The sequence below is a fragment of the Aythya marila genome (assembly GCF_965140915.1).
Source record: "Aythya marila genome assembly, chromosome: 28".
NCBI classification, from domain to species: Eukaryota; Metazoa; Chordata; class Aves; order Anseriformes; family Anatidae; genus Aythya; species Aythya marila.
In genome coordinates, this window is record NC_139069.1 from 2179612 (window position 1) to 2202469 (window position 22858).

The 22858-nt window shown below is 50.2% G+C and overlaps 3 protein-coding genes across 3 annotated transcripts; 1 reads left to right on the forward strand and 2 right to left on the reverse strand.

Moving 5' to 3' along the window:
* Window positions 1-87: 87 nt before the first annotated feature.
* LOC309888266 (olfactory receptor 14C36-like) lies at window positions 88-17442 on the forward strand (the record flags this gene model as incomplete). Its single annotated transcript, XM_082780504.1, has 2 exons — window positions 88-864; window positions 17299-17442. 2 exons carry the CDS (start codon window positions 88-90, stop codon window positions 17440-17442), a joined length of 921 nt encoding a protein of 306 aa, XP_082636630.1.
* Window positions 10133-11074, reverse strand: LOC309888147 (olfactory receptor 14C36-like; the record flags this gene model as incomplete). Its single annotated transcript, XM_082780388.1, has 1 exon — window positions 10133-11074. The coding sequence occupies one exon, from the start codon at window positions 11072-11074 to the stop codon at window positions 10133-10135; it is 942 nt and encodes a 313-aa protein (XP_082636514.1).
* A 4160-nt stretch (window positions 17443-21602) lies between the features above and the next one.
* On the reverse strand, window positions 21603-22541 carry LOC309888267 (olfactory receptor 14C36-like; the record flags this gene model as incomplete). The annotated part of the gene is made up of 1 exon (XM_082780505.1): window positions 21603-22541. One exon carries the CDS (start codon window positions 22539-22541, stop codon window positions 21603-21605), a length of 939 nt encoding a protein of 312 aa, XP_082636631.1.
* Between the last annotated feature and the right edge of the window lie 317 nt (window positions 22542-22858).

Sequence of the window (22858 nt, forward strand, 5' to 3'; positions counted from 1 at the left end):
TGGGATGAGTTTTTCTCTGGTAAGTCTGTTGTACATTATTACTGTTCTTTCTCTTCTTTGTTCAGGATCACATCCCCAAAAAAGCAGATGTCCAACAGCAGCTCCATCACTGAGTTCCTCCTGCTGGCATTCGCAGACACGCGCGAGCTGCAGCTCCTGCACTTCGCGCTCTTCCTGGGCATCTACCTGGCTGCCCTCCTGGGCAACGGCCTCATCCTCACTGCCGTAGCCTGCCACCACCGCCTCCACACCCCCATGTACTTCTTCCTGCTCAACCTCGCCCTCCTCGACGTGGGCTGCATCTCCACCACTCTGCCCAAAGCCATGGCCAATGCCCTCTGGGACACCAGGGCCATCTCCTATCAAGGCTGTGCTGCACAGGTCTTTCTCTATGTATTTTTGATGTCAGCAGAGTATTCCCTTCTCACGGTCATGGCCTACGACCGCTACATTGCCATCTGCAAGCCTCTGCACTATGGGAGCCTCGTGGGCAGCAGAGCTTGTGCCCAGATGGCAGCAGCTGCCTGGGGCAGTGGCTTTCTCATTGCTGTCCTGCACACGGCCAACACATTTTCCCTGCCCTTCTGCCAAGGCAATGTTGTGAACCAGTTCTTCTGTGAAATCCCCCAGATCCTCAAGCTCTCCTGCTCAGATGCCTACCTCAGGGAAGTTGGGACACTTGTGTTTAGTTTTTCTTTAGGCTGTGGTTGTTTTGTTTTCATTGTGTTGTCCTATGTGCAGATCTTCAGGGCAGTGCTGAGGATGCCCTCTGAGCAGGGCCGGCACAAAGCCTTTTCCACGTGCCTCCCTCACCTGGCTGTTGTCTCCCTGTTTCTCAGCACCATCATTTTTGCCTACTTTAAACCTCCCTCCCTCTCCTCCCCAGCTCTAAATCTGGTGGTGTCATTTTTGTACTCAGTGTTGCCTCCAGCAGTGAACCCTGTCCTCTACAGCATGAGGAACAAGGTACTTAAGAATGCAGTATGGAATTTTTTTGAATATATGTTTCTTCAGAATCAGTAATGTGTCTTTAAATTTTAAATTTATTTTGGAAACTCTTAGGAAAATCTTATGTTTTATCTTACGTCTACTTTGTTTTCTCTTATTTTATGTAATTTAATTCTTTTTTTTTTTTTTCTTTTATCATTTTTCTCTTAACATCCAAACTGTTAATTTTATTTTCTTTGACCAATAATCTCACGAACCTTATTAGCAGGCTTCTTGTATACATATAAATAATAAAGATGCCATGAGAAAATAACTCGTCTCAGCTGCCATCTCTTTGCATCTCCTCTGGAGCTGGGGGAGCAGCCCCAGCACACAGGAGGGGCTCAGGGCCAAGAGCCCAGCTGCCACATGCAGAAGCAGCCCCGGTGGCCCTCGGGGCTGCCCCTCACTGCCCGCTGGGCTCTGCCTCTCTGCTGCCTTTGGGTCGGGGCTGCTGCTTCCCTGGAGCCATGGCCATGGCCAGCAGCAGTACATGGCCTTGTCACTGCTGCTTTCTTTTTGGTTCCTCATTGTTCTCTTGTGCTCTTCTAGCTGTGCTAGTCCTGAGGTCTCATATGCCTTGGTGACAGTCCTGTTGTCTTTGCAGTGGCATCCCTGTGGCTGCAGGCAGCAGCAGGCACTGTGCAGCCCTGGATCACAGCTGGCCTCCCTGCTAGCACCACAGTAACAAGAGGGTCTTGCTCACGGCAAACCCAGAACACTGGACACCTCTTCCAAATGCTATCAGAAATAGAGCTAAGGGGTTGCTCTCTGCTATTCTGTTTTCTGGGTTTTGTCATGGAGTGATAGACAGAGGTTGAAAGCCCCAGGGTGGTCCCTGAGGAACCAAGGGCTAGGCCAAGAACTCCCTTTGTGGCAGCACATGCCCAAATAGACAGCACTGCCCTCTGCTGTTGGGCAATTGGCCAATGCCAGCCTGGAGAGGAATCTGGAGCTGCCAGGAGATGTCAGGAGATCTGCAGGGACAAGGTGCTCAGTGGGTGTGTTGGGTCTGTCTGAGCTGGAGTCACCTTTTCCCTGCAGCAGCCCACACAGTGCTGTGCTCTGCACTCGTAGCTGGAACAGCACTGATATCACTCCAGTGTTGTGTCTATTGCTGCATAGTGCTGGCACAGCATCAGGACTCCTTCTGAGCCCCCAAGAGCCAGCAGGCTGGGGGTGGGCAAGTTATGGGGAGGGGACATTGCCGGGGCAGCTGACCTAAACCAACCAAAGGTTGCATAACACCTGATGTCACATTCAGCAATAAAAAGGGGGGCTCTCATGGGGGGGGGAGGGGGCTGTTCCTCCTTGTCGTGGTTTAACCCGACCGGCAGCTAAACACCACGCAGCCGTTCGCTCACCCTCCCCCCTCCCTCTCTGGGACGGGGGAGAGAAATGGAAAGTGAAGCCCGTGAGTTGAGATAAAGACAGTTTAATAAGACAGGAAAAAAAAAATAACAAAAATAATAATAACAATAATAATAATGATGATACAATGGTGATAATACGAAAGTAATAATAGTATGTACAAACAAGTGATGCACAATGCAATTGCTCACCACCCGCTGACCGATGCCCAGCCTAACCCCGAGCAGTCCGGCCCCCTCCCCCCGGCTAGCCACCCCTATATATTGTTTAGCATGACGTCAGATGGTATGGAATACCCCTTTGGCTAGTTTGGGTCACCTGTCCTGGGTCTGTCCCCTCCCAGCTCTTACTGCACCCCCCAGCCTGCCTGTTGGCAGGACAGAGCAAAGGCTGAGATGTCCTTGGCTTAGTATAAGCACTGCTCTGCAACAATTAAAACATCGGGGTGTTATCAGCACTCTTCTCATTCTAAGCCAAAACACAGCATTCCACCAGCTACTAGGAAGAAAATTAATTCTGTGCTAACTGAAACCAGGACACTCCTGAACAACCACTACGCGTTTTGAGGCCCTGCTTCCCAGGACGTGGCCGAACACCGCTCGTTGATGGGAAGTAGAGAATAATTCTTTCTATCCCTCACTCTGTGCTTCCGCGCGGACTGATTGTTTCTTTTGTTTCTTTTTTCCTCCCCATTCCCTTTCCCTTTAATTAAACCTTTCTCATCTCAAACCTCGAGTTCTCTGTGTTGTATTTTCTCCCCCTTCCTCTTTGAGGAGAGGGGGAGTGAGAGAGCGGTTGTGGTGGAGCTCGGCTGCACATCTGAGTAAAACCACCAAACCTAACCTGGCCCTGAGGAGGCTTTGTTAGTAACAGCCCTCAGTGGGGCCCATTCATACTCCAAGTCACATCAGCTTTTCCGCCTGACTTTACTTGCTCAAGCGGTTGCATCATTCTCCTCTCAGTACCTGAACTTTATCAACAGAGCATCAAAATACACCATGGAACTCATTAAAATGCAGAAACTCCTAACATCTCTTCAATAGTTTCTTCAAGCCTTCATGCCTTGTGCAGCTAATTACAGAGCTTGCATGGCATACTTAAGGAAGAAAATTTCAAAAAGCAGCTAATAAAAAATATTTCCTGTTTTTAAAGGCTGAATTTTGCTGCAGTTCAGTTTTGATCATCATTCTCCTATTGCTGTTCATCCAGGGTAACTTCTTTGGAGACCTTCTTTGGGAGGAAGAACAGAGTGTGCTGGTCTGACACCTCCACTGCCAACAGTAGTCTTTGTCCCTGTAACTGCAGACTAGCCCAGCACATGAAACCCTTTCTAAGATAAGTCAGGAGTGTGTTCAGAAAATAATAAAATAAAATAAAATAAAATAAAATAAAATAAAATAAAATAAAATAAAATAAAATAAAATAAAATAAAATAAAATAAAATAAAAAAAAAAAAATAAAATAAAATAAAATAAAATAAATGAGATTGAAATGACCATTGGATCCTGAGAAATTCAGCCAGAATCTCAGTACACACCTGGACATCCATGGACTATCTTGGGTCATCTGTGGAAAACTCAGGGTGAAAAATAAAGAAAATATATCATTATTGGCTGTAGCTGTACCCATGAGCTTGTCCTCATTGGGGAAATTGTCCCCTTCCTGACACAGAAACCTACATTGGGTAGAGTGAAAAGAGCTGCCCAGTCAATAGAGTAGGGCAAAGTCCTACTTCCTGTGCTTTAGATGCAAAAAGAATTGCATTGTGCCTGACACTACTCTGGGACGTGTCACCCAGGTCAGGCAACTTTACCTTAGTGCTGACAAGACCATCACTAAACCATGCTGCCAAGCTCTACATCTACACCTTGGCTCTCCAGTCGATGACTCAGCTCATGGATGGCAATCAGGGAGTCTCGGATAGCGCAACGCTGCCTCAGGTGTGCCACCATGGTAGCCATTGTCAACTGCTGTTCTTCAACCCTCAGCAAACCCCCAACAGAAGGATTCTGTGGAAGGCCAAGCAAGGTAGACAACTGTTTCATGTCCTTCGTCTCCAAGACAGCTCTGCCAAAGCCCCACCGGTGGTGCCCTCTTGGAACTTTGAAGTTCCCTCTCCTGAAGCAGTCTGTGCTGAGGATGCACATAGCCTCCGGGCCAGTCCCAATGGGGTGCTTTTGCCATTCCTTCCCAGTTAGACTCACTTCAGCCACCAGTACTGTTACTTCTTGGGATGTCCCTGTCACTCCAGAAATACAGGTGGGTTCTACCTCTTTCTAGCTTGATGGCATTAGGGTACTCTGTGCACCTTTGTGCAGTAGAGTCTGATACATTTGTGGGTTTGATGCACCAGGCCATTAAATATACCCAGTCCAGTAAACCTGATTGTCCCTTTCTTCCCCGCCTCCCCCTGGCTGGAAGCAGGCCCCCTCTAGTCCTGCTCATACTATTCATTACTGTGTCTGGTAGACGAACCACTGGAAACACGTCCCACCACAGCACAGTCATCCCACAGTACAGGGGCAGGGCAATGACAGCCAAGGGATGCATTTGGCTGCAGGATTTGTGACAAAACTCAGGCTTAAATACTCAAGAGCAAGACACTTCAAATGGCTGAGCCAGAACCCATTTGCATATCCCAGCTGGGGAATCATCTCCTTCTGTCAGGGCTATGAAAGCAAAAAATCATAGAATCATAGAATCATAGAATATCCTGAGTTGGAAGGGACCCTTAAGGATCATCAAGTCCAACTCTTGACACCGCACAGGTCTACTCAAAAGTTCAGACCATGTGCTTAAGTTCACAGTCCAATCTCTTCTTAAATTCAGACAGGCTCGGTGCAGTGACCACTTCCCTGGGGAGCCTGTTCCAGTGTGCAACCACCCTCTCTGTGAAGAACCCCCTCCTGACGTCCAACCTAAATTTCCCCTGCCTCAGCTTAACCCCGTTCCCACGGGTCCTGTCACTAGTGTTAATGGAGAAAAGGTCTCCTGCCTCTTGACACCCCCTTACGAGGAAGTTGTAGACTGTGATGAGGTCTCCCCTCAGCCTCCTCTTCTCCAGGCTGAACAGGCCCAGTGACCTCAGCCGTTCCTCGTACGTCTTCCCCTCAAGGCCTTTCACCATCTTCGTAGCCCTCCTCTGGACACTTTCCAACAGTTTCATGTCCTTTTTATACTGTGGTGCCCAGAACTGCACACAGTACTCGAGGTGAGGCCGCACCAGCGCAGAGTAGAGCGGGACAATCACCTCCCTTGACCTACTAGCGATGCCGTTCTTGATGCACCCCAGGATACGATTGGCCCTCCTGGCTGCCAGGGCACACTGCTGGCTCATATTTAACTTGCTGTCTACCACGACCCCCAGATCCCTCTCTTCTAGGCTGCTCTCCAGCGTCTCATCGCCCAGTCTGTACATGCAGCCAGGGTTTCCCCGTCCCAGGTGCAGGACCCGGCACTTGCTCTTATTGAACTTCATGCGGTTGGTGATCGCCCAGCTCTCCAACCTGTCCAGATCCCTCTGCAAGGCCTTTACTCCCTCATTTGAGTCCACAACTCCTCCAAGTTTGGTGTCATCAGCAAACTTGCTCAAAATACCCTCTATTCCTACATCCAGATCGTTTACAAAAATATTGAAAAGTACCGGCCCTAAAATGGAGCCTTGAGGGACCCCACTGGTGACCGCCCGCCAGCCTGACACAGCCCCATTTACCATAACCCTTTGGTTATGGTAATATGTGAAATGTGAAATGACTCGTCAGGTCAATGCACACAGAAAGGTAAACTCACAGGTATTGTGCTGGAGTGTGAGAAGGCAAAAAGCATTGTGTTGTGCCTCAGACTAATCAAGGAGACCTAATGCAGTTCATCTCTGAGATAAAGCAAACACTCTAAGAATTGTTAAGGAGATTGAATCGTGGCCTAACATGAAGAAGGATGTACATCACTGGTGAAGGAACTTTCTTTCTATTCCATCACCAAACTGGATTAGACAAACACCACAACACCTAAAGGTCATATGTCCCATGACTCTGTCATCCCACGGGGCAGGGGAAGGGAGATGACAGTGAAGGAAGGTATTTGGGTAGGGAAGGTGGGGCCCAGCAGAGACAAGGAGTGAAGGCAGTGGGGTGGGGGAGGCCAGCAGAAGCAGCCCAAGGGCTGGTGCTGCTTTTGAGGACACGTTTGTGGCAGCAGCCGCAGTGGGCAGCAGCTGTGCGCAGGCCAGGGGAGGCCAGGAAGCGCATGCCAAGAGCGCTCCTGCCAGCACAGCCAAGGCTGGGGCAGAGCCCAAGGGCAGAGGCAGGCCCAGGGCAGGGGGCTGCAAGGGCCATGCTGAGCTCCCTGCCCCTGCAGCAGCTGCCCTGGCCCTCAGCAGATGTGCTGGCCGGCTGCACGGGGAGGTGCTGGTGTGCATCAGAGAGCAGAAAGGCAGGCACTGGAGAGGGCCGGGGCCAGGCGGGTGGCAGAGCCCCATGCAGGGGCTGGTTCGGGGTCACCTCTGCTGCAGCCAGCGCACGCAGCGTGGCAGGAGGAGGGCAGGCAGGGCTTGTGGCCACCTTGCTGGGGAAGAGCCCTGATCTGGAGGACAAAGCTCTTCCTGCTTGGAAGGACAAGGTGCTCTTGCTTTGCCCCACGATTTGTGTCTTCACCCTCTCCCTGTGCACCACAGAGCAGAGCCGGGCCCTGGGCCCTTCCTGACATCCCTGCAGGCCCTGGTGATATCAGTTCAGAAGGACATTTGGTTCTCTCCCTATTAGAATAATAAAACCAAATTTGAAATACGTTGCTATGTTTAATTAGATGGAAAACTAGAAACCTTTTATGTCTGATGCTACCTTAGTCACTAACACCTTATCTGTAAGGCCGTACAGAATTGTAACCCAGGATGGAGGAGATGGATAAGATAATCTAGTGCTAGAGTATGTGCCTGTAAAAATAAGTGAGGAACTTGTGATATACAAGCAGTGCTATAGGCTGGGAGATAAGTGGTTGGAAAGCTGCCTGGCAGAGGAGGACCTGGGAGTATTGGTTGATGGTCAGCTGAATATGATCCAGCAGTGTGCCCAGGTGGCCAAGAAGGCCAACGGCATCCTGGCTTGTATCAGAAGCAGTGTGGCCAGCAGGGCTAGGGAGGTGATTGTCCTCCTGTACTCAGCTCTGGTGAGGCCGCACCTCAAGTACTGTGTTCAGTTTTGGGCCCCTCAATACAGGAAAGACATCGAAAGACATCTCTACAAGAAGGACATGGAGATGCTTGAGCGAGTCCAGAGAAGGGCGACGAAGCTGGTGAGGGGTCTGGAGAACAAGTCCTATGAGGAGCGGCTGAGGGAGCTGGGCTTGTTCAGCCTGGAGAAAAGGAGGCTCAGGGGCGACCTTATCGCTCTCTACAGATACCTTAAAGGAGGCTGTAGCGAGGTGGGGGTTGGTCTCCTCCCACGTGCCCAATGACTGGATGAGGTGGGAATGGGCTAAAGTTGTGCCAGGCGAGGTTTAGTTTGGATGTTAGGAAGAACTTCTCTTCCGAAAGGGTTGTTAGGCATTGGAATGGGCTGCCCGGGGAAGTGGTGGAGTCACCATCCCCGGACGGCTGCAAGGAATCACTCGCCAGGCTCCTTTGCTGGGGCTGCTGTGTGCCCTGGGGCTGCTGAGCTCTCCTCTGCCTGCTCACACCAGATTGAGCACTTGAGCTCTGGTCAGTCCACCTCAGACATAACATGGTGCTCAGCGGTAAATACTGGGGCCATCTTTCCAAGTTAAGGTTACAGTTTCTCAGAGACTGGAAGTACAGTCGTCTGCTTGTGGGAATTGAGGAGTTACTAAATATTCCTCGTATTTGGGGTTGGAATATCTTTTTCTTTCATTTTTCTTTTCCTTTCCCTTACTTATGTGTCTGTCTCTCTGAGTTTTTATGTTTGTTTGTTTGTTTTGTTTTGTTTTGTTTTGCTTTCCCCTTCTCCCTCTAGATGTATTTCCTCCTCTCCCTCTAGAGTAGGAGGAAGCAGGCAGCTCATGCATGTGTAGTTTGTGGTTGAGGTGAGCAAGGAGGAGTCTGGCTATGGTGCCAGGAGATGGAGGTCTGTGAAGCTGCAGGAGCCCTGCTCTCTTGCCTGGCAGATCCCCAGCACACAGTGCCTGTGCCCCGTAGGGCCAGCCCCGCTCCTCAGGCCAGCACAAGAGGCCTGGCCCAGCCACAGAGCAGCCTGCCCCGAGCAGGGGCCTGCACAAAGAGCTTTCCCCTTTCCCCATCAGTGCAGGCCCAGCAATGCTGCCCTGCTCTTCCCCAGGGCCATCCCTGCTCCCAGAGAGGGCCCAGGTCAATGTGTCCATGCTGGCCTGGCTGGCTGTTGCTGCTTCCCTCCCTGTGCTCCCTGCAGGGCCCCAAGCTGGCGGTGCTGCTGTGAGTGCCAGGGGCTGTGGTGACCCGGGACCCCACGCGTCTTCGCCCTGCCCGTGCTGCTCAGGGTGGGCAGCAGACCCATCTCCATGGGGATCTCTGCTGCTGAGCCCCTTTGCATCTGCCCTGATTGCTCAGCTGCACAGGGCAGTGCTGGGCAGGGCCATGGGGTGTGTCTGAGGGCACAAAGGGCAGGTGAGTGCTGCACCAGACCTCGCCCATAGCACTTCAAAATGCCTATCCTCAATTACTCTGCAGTCTTATGGACCTTCGCCTCCTGGCTCTTCACCACCTCTGCTGGCATTGCAGAGCCCTCCTTTAGCCCATCGAATCCTCAGATTCCTCTTTTCCTTTACCAGACCCTTCTTTAGATACTCATACATTTTATGAGGTTCTAATTACTGCCCACTGAGCATTGTCCCTGCAGATCCCCTGACATCTCCTGGAAGCTCCAGATTCCTCCACAGGCTGGAATCTGCCATCTACCCCACTGCAGGGGGTGCACTTCCATGCAGATGAGTTAAAAATCATTTGTCATCTCCTTAGGCAAGTTCTGCCATAATGGAAGCTCTTAGTGCTGCCCTTGGTTCCTCAGGGACCACCCTGGGATATTCAGCCTATGTCCCTCACTTCATGATGAACCCCCAGAAAACAGAAGAGCAGGGAGCAACCCCTTGGCTATGTTCCTGATAGCACATTTGGAAAAGGTGTCCAGACTTCTGGGTTTGCCCTGAACAGCCCCATTTGTTACTGTGGTGCTAGCAGGGAGGCAGCTGTGACCCAGGGCTGCACAGTGCCTGCTGCTGCCTGCAGCCACAGGGATGCCACTGTAGAAACAACAGGACTGTCAATGAGGCATATGAGACCTCAAGACTAACACAGATACAAGGGCACAAGAAAGAAATGAGGAACCAAAAAGAAAGAAGCACTGAAAGGGCCACATCCTGCTGCTGGCCATGGCCATGGCTCCAGGGAAGTAGCAGCCCCAACCCAAAGGCAGCAGAGAGGCAGAGCCCAGCGGGCAGTGAGGGGCAGCCCCGAGGGCCACCGGGGCTTCTCCTGCATGTGTCAGCTGGGCTCTTGGCCCTGAGCCCCTCCTGCGTGCTGGGGCTGCTGAGACTAACTGCACAGGAGATGGGAAGAGAAGGGACCTGAGTGAAATAAACGTATGACTTCCTTATTGGCTGTATCCATACAGGAAACTGCCATGTTTCCTGTAAATGAGTAACAACTAAATTATTAACAACTAGAAGGATAAGAAATATATTAGTTATATAAGAAAAAATATCTTCTGAATATAATAATACAGACATATATTAAGAAAATAAGTCTTCCTTTTTTTGAGGAAATATGGGAATTTTGATTTTATGCATAATATTATATGTGAATATATTGAAGAATTGTGTATTCTAGCACTGTCCTCACTGAATTCCTTAGTTCCTTGTTCTTTATGCTGTAGATGAGAGGGTTCACTGCTGGAGGTACAACTGAGTAGAGAACTGCTATCACCAGGTCCAGGGTTGGGAAGGAGATGGATGCAGGCTTCAGATAGGAAAACATGCCAGTGCTGACCATCAGGGAGACAACAGCCAGGTGTGGAAGGCACGTGGAGAATGCTTTGTGCCGGCCCTGCTCAGAGGGCATCCTCAGCACTGCCCTGAGGATGTGAATATAGGAAATAACAATGAAAATAGAACAACCAAATAACACAGAAATACTAAATACAACTACTCCAGCTCCCCTAAGGTAGACATCTGAGCAGGAGAGCTTGAGGATCTGGGGGATTTCACAGAAGAACTGGTCTACAGCATTGCCTTGGCAGAGGGGCAGGGAAAATGTGTTGGCCGTGTGCAGGACAGCATTGAGAAAGCCACTGCCCCAGGCAGCTGCTGCCATCTGGGCACAAGCTCTGGTGCCCACGAGGCTCCCGTAGTGCAGGGGCTTGCAGATGGCAATGTAGCGGTCATAGGCCATGACAGTGAGAAGGGAATATTCTGCTCCAATGAAGAAGACTAAAAAGAAGACCTGAGCAGCACATCCTTGATAGGAGATGGCCCTGGTGTCCCAGAGGGCATTGGCCATTGCTTTGGGCAGAGTGGTGGAGATGCAGCCCACGTCGAGGAGGGCGAGGTTGAGGAGGAAGAAGTACATGGGGGTGTGGAGGCGGTGGTTGTAGGCTACGGCGCTGAGGATGAGGCCGTTGCCCAGGAGGGCAGCCAGGTAGATGCCCAGGAAGAGCGCGAAGTGCAGGAGCTGCAGCTCACGCGTGTCTGCGAATGCCAGCAGGAGGAATTCGCTCACAGAGCTGCTGTTGGGCATTTGCTGATTTTAAACACGGCTGCCTGTTGAAGATGAGAATGCAGATCAAAGTAAGAACAGACTTAAATGAAGAAAACTTATTCCCTGTCTTAGCACACACCCCAGGCGATCTTCTCTCTTTACAGGAGAACCTGTCAGAATCTCATTGTTTCCATTCTGATCTCTCTGTGCAATGCTCTGGGAGTCTCAGTCTCTTGTATAATCCTGAGAATACATTTCCCTCAAACTTCCCTCCTCTACAATGCAGGAATTGGAAAGCACAGAACCAAAAAAAAGCCTTGTTCTTCAGATAAACCAAGCCTCAATCTTCTTCTGGAAATGACCCCGTATAAATGCCATTCTCTAAAACATCTTCCACTCCTCACTGGAGAAACAGAGAGACCCATCCTGACAGATGCTATCAGCCATTGGATGTGCCAGCTGTAGAAGACCCCTCTGGCAACCCCACCTGCAGTGCCCTGCTGGCAGAGCCGCACGGTGTCAAGAGCCTGCAGATGTGTCCTGCCACACGCTGCCCTCCGTTGTTGCACTCCTCAGTGCCTCCAAGCCCTCTCTCCTTCTCTCCTCTCTGCGTGCCAGCTGCGGTCAGAGCCCTCAGTCCTGCTGCGCTGTGCAGAGGAGCTGCTCCTGGGCACAGCTGTCTCTCTGCAGCGCTTGTCAGGAGCTGCCCTTGGGCCCAGGAGCCCGGCCCAGCTCAGCAGCACAGCACCCGACCATGGCATCGCTTACTCTGTGCCCTTGGGCTCCCTCGAGGTGTCCCCAAGGCCCCAGGTCTGACAGCTCCCGAAGGCAGCAGGGTCTCTGCTGGGGTGTGCTGATTGAGGCAGACTGATGTCATCACTGACTGCTCCTCTCTGAACACGGGAGAGACACATTTTAGAAGTGTTCTTTGTGCTATTAAAATTTGTTTGTCAATCATGCTTTAACCTGTTGGGCACCTAAACATCACAGAGTTGTTAGCTTACACCTACCATTCAAAAGCTTATTTGTTGAAATATAGACAGTGTAAAAGGACAGAAAATGAAGATATAAGAATAACAGTAACAATAACAATACAATATAATGCAATTTATTACTACGATGATGAAATGTATAAAGCAAGTGATGCGCAATGCAATTGCTCATCAGCCACTGACTGATTCCCAACTTTCCCCCAGCCAGATGTCCCCCTGAACCTGACCAACCTGGACTAGGTTCTCCTGTTCAGGTCCCTTGACCTTACTGTGGTTTAGGGCAATACAAGTTTTCAGAAGGATTAGAACTATTTTCTTCCCTTTCTCAAACACCTCTTGATCTGTGTTGCCCCATGTAATGTCGACATCAATGCTTTGGAGATGTTCAGATGCCTCCACCTGTTCCAGGGCAGTCTGGATCTGCCCATTGAAAATATTAGGTCTGTTTCCAGCCCTGGGGCACCAGATTCTAGGTGGACAGGACGACCCTCCTTGTGAAAGCAAAGTGTGGCCTTCACACTGCTGCCAAAGGCATGGAGAAAAACGCATTAGCAATATTAATAGTGGCATAGCGCTTGGCTGCCTTTGACTCCAGTTCATACTGAATGAAGTTCTAGCATGCACAGCACAGCAGCACTCAGTGGTGGTGGGACTTCATTCAAGCCACAGAAGTCCACCATTATCTTCCATTTGCCATTAGAATTTTGCACTGTCTATATGGGACTATTAAAAGGTGAGAGAGCCTTGGCTCTCACTCCTTGGCTCTGCAGTCAATGAACCAGCTCATGCAGGGGAGTCAGGGAGTCTCTGTCAGTGCAATACTGCCTCAGGTGCACTGTTGTGGTAGCGATTGGCACCTGCTGCTCATTGGCCATCAACACCTCCACAGCAGAAGGGTTCTGTGAGAGAGTGGGCAAGGTAGACAACTGTTTGATGTCCTCCATCTCCAAGGCAGCTATGCCAAAGCCCACCAATACCCTTGTGGATCTTTGAAGTATCTTTTCCTGAAGTAGTCTATGCCAAGGTTGCACAGAGCCTCCAGGCAAGTCCCAATGGGTTGCATTTGCCACTCCTTCCCAGCTAGACTCACTTCAGCCTCCAATACAGTTAATTCTTGAGTTTGATTTGTCAGGCTAATAATCCTCAAAGTCCAATACACTCGATTCTCCTCTCCCTCGCCCTGGATTGAGACAGGGCCTCTCTCGTCTTGCTCATAGTATTCATTACACTGTTTGGAGGACTGCCTGCTGGAGCAGCAATTTTCTCAGAAGAACCACTTTTAGTGAAAGGTTTTCCTTGTGCTTCATGTATCCGTGCCTCTAGGGTGGAAGTAGATTTTTCCATCCCATTTTCTCATGGTCTTTCCATGGTCAAACGATCAAAACTACAGGGTTGCACGTGGTATGTACCCACTTGCTCATTGGTGTCCTAACATCTTGCTCATTGGTGTCCTAACAAGAGAGGGGGGACCAGAATGCTCTAAAAATATTTCCATGTAGGGAATGAGACACTAAGACACCGTTCATTGAGTTTTCCCAGCTGTCCATCTGCAGGAACCTCTACTCATACACAAATCTCTTCCTCTTTCATATATCCAGCACGGTGACTGGGATGTGGAACACCCTCATCACTGTGCTGGTGCCTGCCAACAAACACCTGCAGATGCCCGTGGCCTTCTTCCTTGGGGAGAGTTGTCCTCCTTGCACAGCTCCACCACCGTGCACCAGATGCTGGCCAGCTTCCTGGCTGGGGACAGCACCCCATTTGCTCACAGAGGTGGCAGCACTCTCAGCTGCACCTTCCGCATGACCGCAGTGATTCCTGCTGGGGGCCATGTCCTACGGTCAGTCCTGGGCTGTATGCCACCCCTGTTCTCAGCAAGATTTAGGAAGTGGAATTTCTGACTCCAGAAGGCAGCTGTACCTGAACCAGGGGAATTTCTCTCATGTACACTAATTCCTTCTCCTCCTCCCAGCTACTGTTCTGTGGCCCCAGTGTCATAGACACCTTCTATGGTTCTGCCCCATTGCTGGAGCTGTCCTGCAGTGCCACAGTGATACTCTTGGTCTTTCCTTTCATAATCTACATTTTGGATCCAATCTTCCTCTTCCCTCTCATGCAATTCTCATGTGTGTACGTCCTGTGCTGGCAGGCCCAAAGCCTTATCCACCTGCTCTTCTGTCCACACAAGTGTCACTGTTTTCTGTGATACTACCATCACTGTCTGTGTGAAGCCCATAACAGCCCTCCTCAGAGATTTTAACTAAACCCTTTTCCAAGAAAACATCATCCTCCTGGTCACTCTTCAGGTTGCTTAGAGGTGATGTGGAAAGGGTTAGAGAGGTGCTGGTGGAGCTGCAGATGCTGTTATAAGACCTCTCTCAAAGACCTTGGAAAAGCCAGATATAGGAGAGACGTTGCTCAGGATTTGGAAAAGGCAGAGGTAAAAGGCATCTTCTACAAGAAGGCTAAACAGAAAGCTGATTAAGCCTAACTAAGGATTAAAATGCCATCCTTAAATCTAGCCTTCAAATCAAATCTAAATTAAAAGCCTCAAAGCTTGTCGTTATCCTAAACCTTGAGCAGGCACCTTGAGAAGAACACCAATCCATCCCTCGATGTCCTTGCCATTCCCTTAACCCTGGAGGGTGCCCTCTAATCCCTAAACATTAACCTGATCATCTAACCCCCAAAGCCCTCCACCATGCACACAGCACATCTCAGCTTCAACCCCACTCCTATCCCTAACTTCAGCTGTTTGTCCCCTTGGGGCAGGGCAGGGACTGTGAGGTCCTGCAGCAGTCCCATGGCATTGGAAGAGGCATGTGAGGTGACAGGTATGTGATCAGATCCAAGGCCACAAGGAGGAGCTGGCTGGGAATGCTGGAATGGGATCAGGTGTGCCTCAGGATGTGCTGGGCCTGCAGGAGGCACATGGCTGTGAAGGAGGCTGGGAGGTCACTTCTGTCTCTGGAGAGATATGAGATATTTGTGTTCATGGCTATGTCTGTTGTCTCTGCCACTGAACCTTATAAGGAGACTGCTAACAATCAAAGCAACGGAGCCTAATTAACTCCTCGCCAACCCATGTAGCAGGCAGGGGTTGTACCATTCTCCTCACTTGGCCATGCACATCCCCATCTCCTACTGCCCAACAAAGAGCCCTGAGCAACCTGTCAAGGGAAAGGATCTCATTTCCTATGGGCCAAGGGACAAGGCCTGACCCTTGTGCTTGGTGAAACACATCCATGTTTCCTACACATCAGTGTCACCTTCACATAGCCTTTGTCTCTTTGTCCTCACTGCCTCCAGGGTTCTGCTCTAACGAGCTCCAAGGGAGGCTGTGTCAGTGCTGGCCCTCAGGGGGACACTGCAGGAAACTTGCCTCTGACTTGGACTTCTGGAGAGATGTCTTCAATTGTCTCTGAGTGCCTGAGGTTCATGGGCTCATCAGCAAAGGCCCCAGAGGGGTGATTGCAGTGCCTTGGGCTGGTGCTGTGCTGCTGAGCTGGGCCGGGCTCATGGGACAGAGAGAGCTCATGGCAAGAGGGCCGTGGTGCAGAGAGACAGCTGTGGCCAGGAGCAGCTCCTCTGCACAGCGCAGCAGGGCTGGGGGCACTGCCTGCAGAGACAGAGTGCTTAAAGGCAGGCAGAAGTGGCAGGATGCACAGAGCTCACTGGGGGAGAACACTTCCCAGCCCTGAACCCCGTAAGTCTCTGGCTGGAGGGCAATGCAGCTTTTGGTCCTGGAGGAAGGAGAAGCTGGGGGTGCAGGAAGGGCTTCTCACGGCTGTGGTGCAGAGCAGGGTCCCTGCACTCAGCCTGCCTGGGAGCCCAGGGGCTTGGGCAAAGGAAGGGCAGTGCAGGGGCTGCCTTCAAAGAGAAGGCACTTTCTGCACTCTCTGCCTGCCTCTTCCTGCTCTGATTGTGGGGCAGGTTCTATGTTAATGGGGTAGCTGGATTTGCACTGGTGACTGAGCTTCCTATTGCATTGAACTGAGACACAAACAGTTTAGTGATGAACATGAGAATATCCCTTCTTTTCTCTCTGCTTACAGACTGCACAAGGGCTTTTCTGAGCTGCTCTTTAGGAGCTGCAGACAAGGGGATGTGTTTTTTCAACACAGCCTCTGTGTTCATCCATCCCCCAGGTGAGTGCTGCAAGCAGCCAACAGCTGGGCACCAGGGGATGGACAGAGCAGCCCTCCTGGATGTGCCCTCTGGCTGAGCTTTGCCCCCACAGCAATGACATTTGTCAGTGCAGTGGAGCATGTGTCCCACTGGGGGCTGATGGGCAGAGGTGGCTGCTGTGTACAGGACACTCAGCAAACACAAAGCAGGGCTCCACACAGGGAGATAGACAAAGGTGCTCTTGGAAACAGGGAATGTAAGGCTTTAACTGGGAATTTATTGAATTTTAGTCAAAGACTTTAATCATAAGACTCTATATATGTATATTTGTTTCTCATTTTGCAGTCTCTATGTCCAAAGCAAATGCCCAACATCAGCTCAGTGAGTGAGTTCCTGCTGCTGGCATTCGCAGACACGCGCGAGCTGCAGCTCCTGCACTTCGCGCTCTTCCTGGGCATCTACCTGGCTGCCCTCCTGGGCAACGGCCTCATCCTCACTGCCGTAGCCTGCCACCACTGCCTCCACACCCCCATGTACTTCTTCCTCCTCAACCTCGCCCTCCTCGACCTGGGCTGCATCTCCACCACTCTGCCCAAAGCCATGGCCAATGCCCTCTGGGACACCAGGGCCATCTCCTATCAAGGATGTGCTGCACAGGTCTTTCTCTTTGTATTTTTGATGTCATCAGAGTATTCCCTTCTCACCATCATGGCCTACGACCGCTACATTGCCATCTGCAAGCCCCTGCACTACGGGAGCCTCGTGGGCAGCAGAGCTTGTGCCCAGATGGCAGCAGCTGCCTGGGGCAGTGGCTTTCTCAATGCTGTCCTGCACACAGCCACTACATTTTCCCTGCCCCTCTGCCATGACAATGCTGTGGACCAGTTCTTCGGTGAAATCCCCCACATCCTCAAACTCTCCTGCTCAGATGCCTACCGCAGGGAAGTTGGGACACTTGTGTTTACTGTTTCTTTAGTCTTTGGTTGTTTTGTTTTCATTGTGTTGTCCTATGTGCAGATCTTCAGGGCAGTGCTGAGGATGCCCTCTGAGCAGGGCCGACACAAAGCCTTTTCCACATGCCTCCCTCACCTGGCTGTGGTCTCCCTGTTTATCAGCACTGTCATCTTTGCCTACCTAAAGCCGCCCTCCATTTCCTCTCCATCCCTGGACCTGGTGGTGTCATTTCTGTACTCGGTGCTGCCTCCAGCACTGAACCCCCTCATCTACAGCATGAGGAACCAGGAGCTGAAAGCCACACTGAAGAAACTGATTATATTTATTTAGCAATAAATTGGCTATCTCACTTTTCTAGTTTTATTCAAGTTAATCTCAGACAATTTCTGACCTTTGGGTAGAGCATTCTTTAAAATTCTGCTTGCTGTTAAATGTGTGCTTTCATTCCTCTTTTCCAGATAACCAGTTCTCTGCATGAGCCAGAGGCTATCTCTGAATGTGTTTATCCCTAAATGACACCTGGCCTTTGTTGTAGTATCTTGATAGTAAAAGGAAGTTGCCCAGTGCTCAGGGCTCCCAAACTGGATTGCAGAAGATAATCAGGGAGTACCAGACTGAAGGTCGTGGTCTTGTACTGGGGTTCCACCTGGACACAGGGGCATGGGGGAACCAGGTTTTGGGTGAGGGAGTCAGGGCTGGACTGAGTCATCACTGGTGGATGCCCAGTGCCCCTGGAGAACATGACCAGTCAAGAAGCAGCTTCCTGGGTTTGAAACTTGACAGGACTGGTGGCATCAAGGTTGTATTGGGAGCCACCAGAATATCCTAAGGGTTATCCTGGGACACTGTGTGCCTTGTGTTGGGTGGGCAGTGAGTGGATCTTCACAGTAAAGCTAAGTCAAAGGATGGATTTACTGATGGGAGCTCTGCAATGTCAGGGCACACAGCTGGGTCACAGTGCGAAGGTCTCAGAGGCCTTCAGTTGAAAGGGCCAAAAGGATGAGCAGGTAAGGGTAGGGAGCTGGGGAGAGGTGGGCAGGGGCTGGGCTGGGCTGGGCAGTGCCTGGCAGAGGGCAACAGCAGCGTCAGGGAGTGGTGGCAGCATGCAGGGGAGGGCTTCCAGCAGGGCTTGGTGCTGCAGAGCCAGGGCTGCACCAAGGGAGCCCAGAGCTGCAGGGGCAGGGGAGAGGAGGCCGAGGGCCAGGGAGGATGCTGCAGGGGCAGGGAGCTCAGCATGGCCCTTGCAGCCCCCTGCCTCTGCCCTTGGGCTCGGCGCCGGCCTTGGCTCTGCTGGCAGGAGTGCTCTTGGCATGCACTTCCTGGCCTCCCCTGGCCTGCACACAGCTGCTGCCCAGTCCGGCTGCTGCCACAAACGTGTCCTCACCAGCAGCACCACCCCTTGGGCTGCTTCTGCTGGCCTCCCCCAGCCCACTGCCTTGACTCCTTTTCTCTGCTGGGACCCACCTTCCACACCCAAATGCCTTCCTTGACTGTCAGCACCCTATCCCCTGCCCTGTTAGATGACAGTGCCACGGTGGGACGTGTTTCCTTTGGTCTCTCTACCGGCAACATAAATGAACACTATGAGCAGGACTTGTGGTGTCCTGCTTCCAGCCAGGGGGAGGCAGGGAAGAAAGGGACAATCGGGTTTACTGGACTCGGTATATTTGATGGTTTGGCACATCAGACCCACAAATGTATCAGGCTCTACTGGAGACCGGTGCACAGTGTACCCTAATGCCATCAAGCTAGAAAGAGGTAGAACACACCTGTATTTCTGGAGTGACAGGGGCAGCCCAACAGTTAACTGTACTGGAGGCTGAAGTGAGTCTAACAGGGAAGGAATGGCAAAAGCACCCCATTGAGACTGGCCCAGATGCTATGTGCATCCTCGGCATAGACTGCTTCAGGAGAGGGAATTCAGAGTTCCAAGAGGGCACCACCGGTGGGGCTTTGGCAGAGCTGTCTTGGAGATAAAGGACATGAAACAGTTGTCTACCTTGCTTGGCCTTCCACAGAATCCTTCTGTTGGGGGTTTGCTGAGGGTTGAAGAACAGCAGGTGCCAATGGCTACCATGGTGACACACCTGAGGCAGCGTCACGCTAACCGAGACTCCCTGATTGCCATCCATGAGCTGGGTCATCGACTGGAGAGCCAAGGTGTAGATGTAGAGCTTGGGAGTGTGCTTTAGTGATGGACTTGTCAGCACTAAGGTAAAGTTGCCTGACCTGGGTGACACGTCCCAGAGGAGTGTCAGGCACAATGCAATTCTTTTTGCCTTCTGCATCTAAAGCACAGGAAGAAGGACTTTGCCCTACTCTATTGACTGGGCAGGTCTTTTCACATTACTCAATTTAGGTTTCCGTGGCTGAAAGAGAACAATTTCCCAAAAGAGGCAAAGGTCATGGGTACATCTACAGCCACTTGAAGATATATTTTTTTACTTTTCATCCTGAGTTTTTGACAGAAGACACAAGAGAACCATGTCCAGTTGTCTAATAAGATTTAACCAGAATTTCTCAAGTTCTGATGGTCATTTCAACTTCTTTATTATTTTATTTTATTTATTATTTTATTTTATTTTATTTTATTTTATTTTATTTTATTTTATTTTATTTTATTTTATTTTATTTTATTTTATTTTATTTTATTTTATTTTATTTTATTTTATTTTATTTTATTTTATTTTATTTTATTTTATATTTTATTTGCTTCATTATTTTACCCAAGGAATGCCTGACTTGTCTTTGAAAAGGTTTCATGCGCTGATCTTGGCTGCAGTTACAGGGACAAAGACCACTGCTGGCAGTAGAGATTTCAGACCTCCAGACTGTGCTTTTCTCTGCTCCCTATTGAAGTCTCCAAAGAAGTTTCCTTGGATCAATAGCAATAGAAGAATGATGCTGAAAACTCAAATGCAGCAAAATTTAGCCTTTAAAACAAGAAAAGATATGTACTAGGTGCTTTTTGAAATCTTCTTCCTTAAGAATATCACACAAGCTCTGTAATTAGCTGTACAAGTTTTGAAGTCATGAAGAAAAGTATTGAAGAGATCTTAGGAGTTTCTTCAATTTAATGAGTTCCATGGTGTATTTACATGCACAGTCAATGAAGCTCAGGTACTGAGCTTCATGGACTGTGCACCAAAATATACCATGGAACTCCTCAGAGAGGAGAGCGATGCAATTGCTTAAGAATGTAAAGTCAGAAGGAAAAGTCAAAGTGACTTGGAGTATTAATGGGCCCCACTGAGGGCTGTTAGTAAGACAACTTCCCCAGGGACTTGTTAGGGCACATAATTGGAAGCCATGATTGCTGACAAGCAAAGGCAGCGTGCTGAGAAAAGTCTTGGTTTCCTTTGACGAAGCAGAAGGGCCAAGGCCTGACCCCAGCTACTGGAGGCGAGATCCTGTACCCCATGTCTGGCTCAGGGCTTTTCCAGGGGATCTGTGGGATGTGGTGGGCAGTGTGATGCCTTGGGAAGAACAATGGTATAACACCTCCATTTGCACAGGTTTAAGGGAGGCAATGAGGCTCCAGTGCAATGACTACTCATGTCCTCATCAGACAAAGGAACAAAAACCTCAGGGCTGTTGGGGCCTTCCCTTTTTACCAGCACCCTCTGCCTTATCCTCTGCAGGCATTCCTGTGCTATCCTACTTTTGCCCTATTTCCTTGAAGTCTGCAGACGCCCATCTCTGTTCACCACCTTGTTCTCATCCCAGCATTTCCATCATTTCACCCATGTCTCACAAACCCTCATTAGCTGTTCCTTGAAACAGAAAGCTAGGATCTGATCACACTCTTTAGTTGACTTCTGGCACCACAGCAATATACTTTGAGGGACATTTCTTCCTCCTTGTGGCCAGTGCATAACTTCCAAGGTGCACTTTGTGGCAGTTTTTTCTCTCCTGCTCTTTCCTACTACCAAAGGAAGCTCCATCAGGGTGGAAACCACTCCTGAAGTAGGCATCCCAACCCAGCAGGCTCCTTGCGGCCTCTCAGCCAACCAGACACAAGTCACCTCAGCAGCACCTTCCAAGCCAGGGGCCTGCTGCTGGCCTTGCAGCTTCGTGGCTAGACACAGCCAAGCCTTGTGCCTGCTGCTGTGCAGTCATGGACTCAAGCAGAAGGGACAGGACAACCCATGTTGGGGCCTTCTTTCTGTCCATGTCCTCCTTGGTGTGTAGGCAGAGGGGATCCCACAGTCAGCAGAATTTCTGTTTCTTCTTTCTTTTCTGTTTCTTTTGTCCAGTCATGGACTCAACAGAATTTCTGTTTCTTTATTGTCTTTATCTAAACAGGAAGCCTGGTTCTATATGTACATGAGAAAATAACATAATATATATATATAAATAAATAAAATTAAATTAAAAGGTAGGAGGCTGGGAAAAAAAAAATAATCAGAAGCACTATTATTAAGAAATAGAAATACAAAAAATATATGAGATTGTCATAAACACATTTTAAACTAAAAGTACAGTTAGGTCTATTGGAATATTACTGTAACAGTGTATCCAAATATTTTCTTCACTCTATCCTTGAGCTCCTGGTTCCTCATGCTATAGATGAGGGGGTTCAGTGCTGGAGGCACCACCGAGTACAGAAGTGCCATTATCAGGTCCAGGGATGTGGAAGAGATGGAGGGGGGCTTCAGGTAGGCAAACATGGCAGTGCTGACAAAGAGGGAAACCACGGCCAGGTGAGGGAGGCACGTGGAAAAGGCTTTGTGCCGGCCCTGCTCAGAGGGCATCCTCAGCACTGCCCTGAGGATCTGCACATAGGACAGCACAATGAAAATGAAACAACCAAAGACTGAACAAAGAGTAAAGAAAAGTACCCTAGCTTCCCTGAGGTAGGTACCTGAGCAGGAGAGCTTGAGGATGTGGGGGATTTCACAGAAGAACTGGTCCACAGCATTGCCTCGACAGAGGGGCAGGGAAAATGTGTTGGATGTGTGCAGGACAGCATTGAGAAAGCCACTGCCCCAGGCAGCTGCTGCCATCTGGGCACAAGCTCTGCTGCCCAGGAGGCTCCCGTAGTGCAGGGGCTTGCAGATGGCAACGTAGCGGTCATAGGCCATGACTGTGAGAAGAAAAAACTCTGAACCAAAGAAGAAGACAAAAAAGAAGAGTTGAGCAGCACAGCCTTGATAGGAGATGGCCCTGGTGTCCCAGAGGGCATTGGCCATGGCTCTGGGCAGAGTGGTAGAGATGCAGCTCACGTCGAGGAGGGCGAGGTTGAGGAGGAAGAAGTACATGGGGGTGTGGAGGCGGTGGTCACAGGCTACGGCAGTGAGGATGAGGCCGTTGCCCAGGAGGGCAGCCAGGTAGATGCCCAGGAAGAGCACGAAGTGCAGGAGCTGCAGCTCACGCGTGTCTGCGAATGCCAGCAGGAGGAACTCACTCACTGAGCTGATGTTGGACATTTTCTGACATTGGACACAGTTTTCTGTTGCAGAGGATAAGTCAGAACATAGTTAGTACACATTTCTCTGGCGGATACTTCTTGCAAACCTTAGAGTACCCCCCAGCCTAGCCTCTTGCTTTGCAGGAGACCAGTTCTGAATCTCTCTTGCTTGAGCTGTGGCTGGTGCTGCCTTAGAGTGGCACTTGGAGCAGGAGCTGCTATGGGCTGCAGAGGAGTCCTTCCTTCTGTGCAGCAGGAGGGAGGCAGAAACATGGGGGACATGGAGTCCACCTGTCAGGACAATGAGATTTGCAGTACTGTTGCAAACAGCTCATC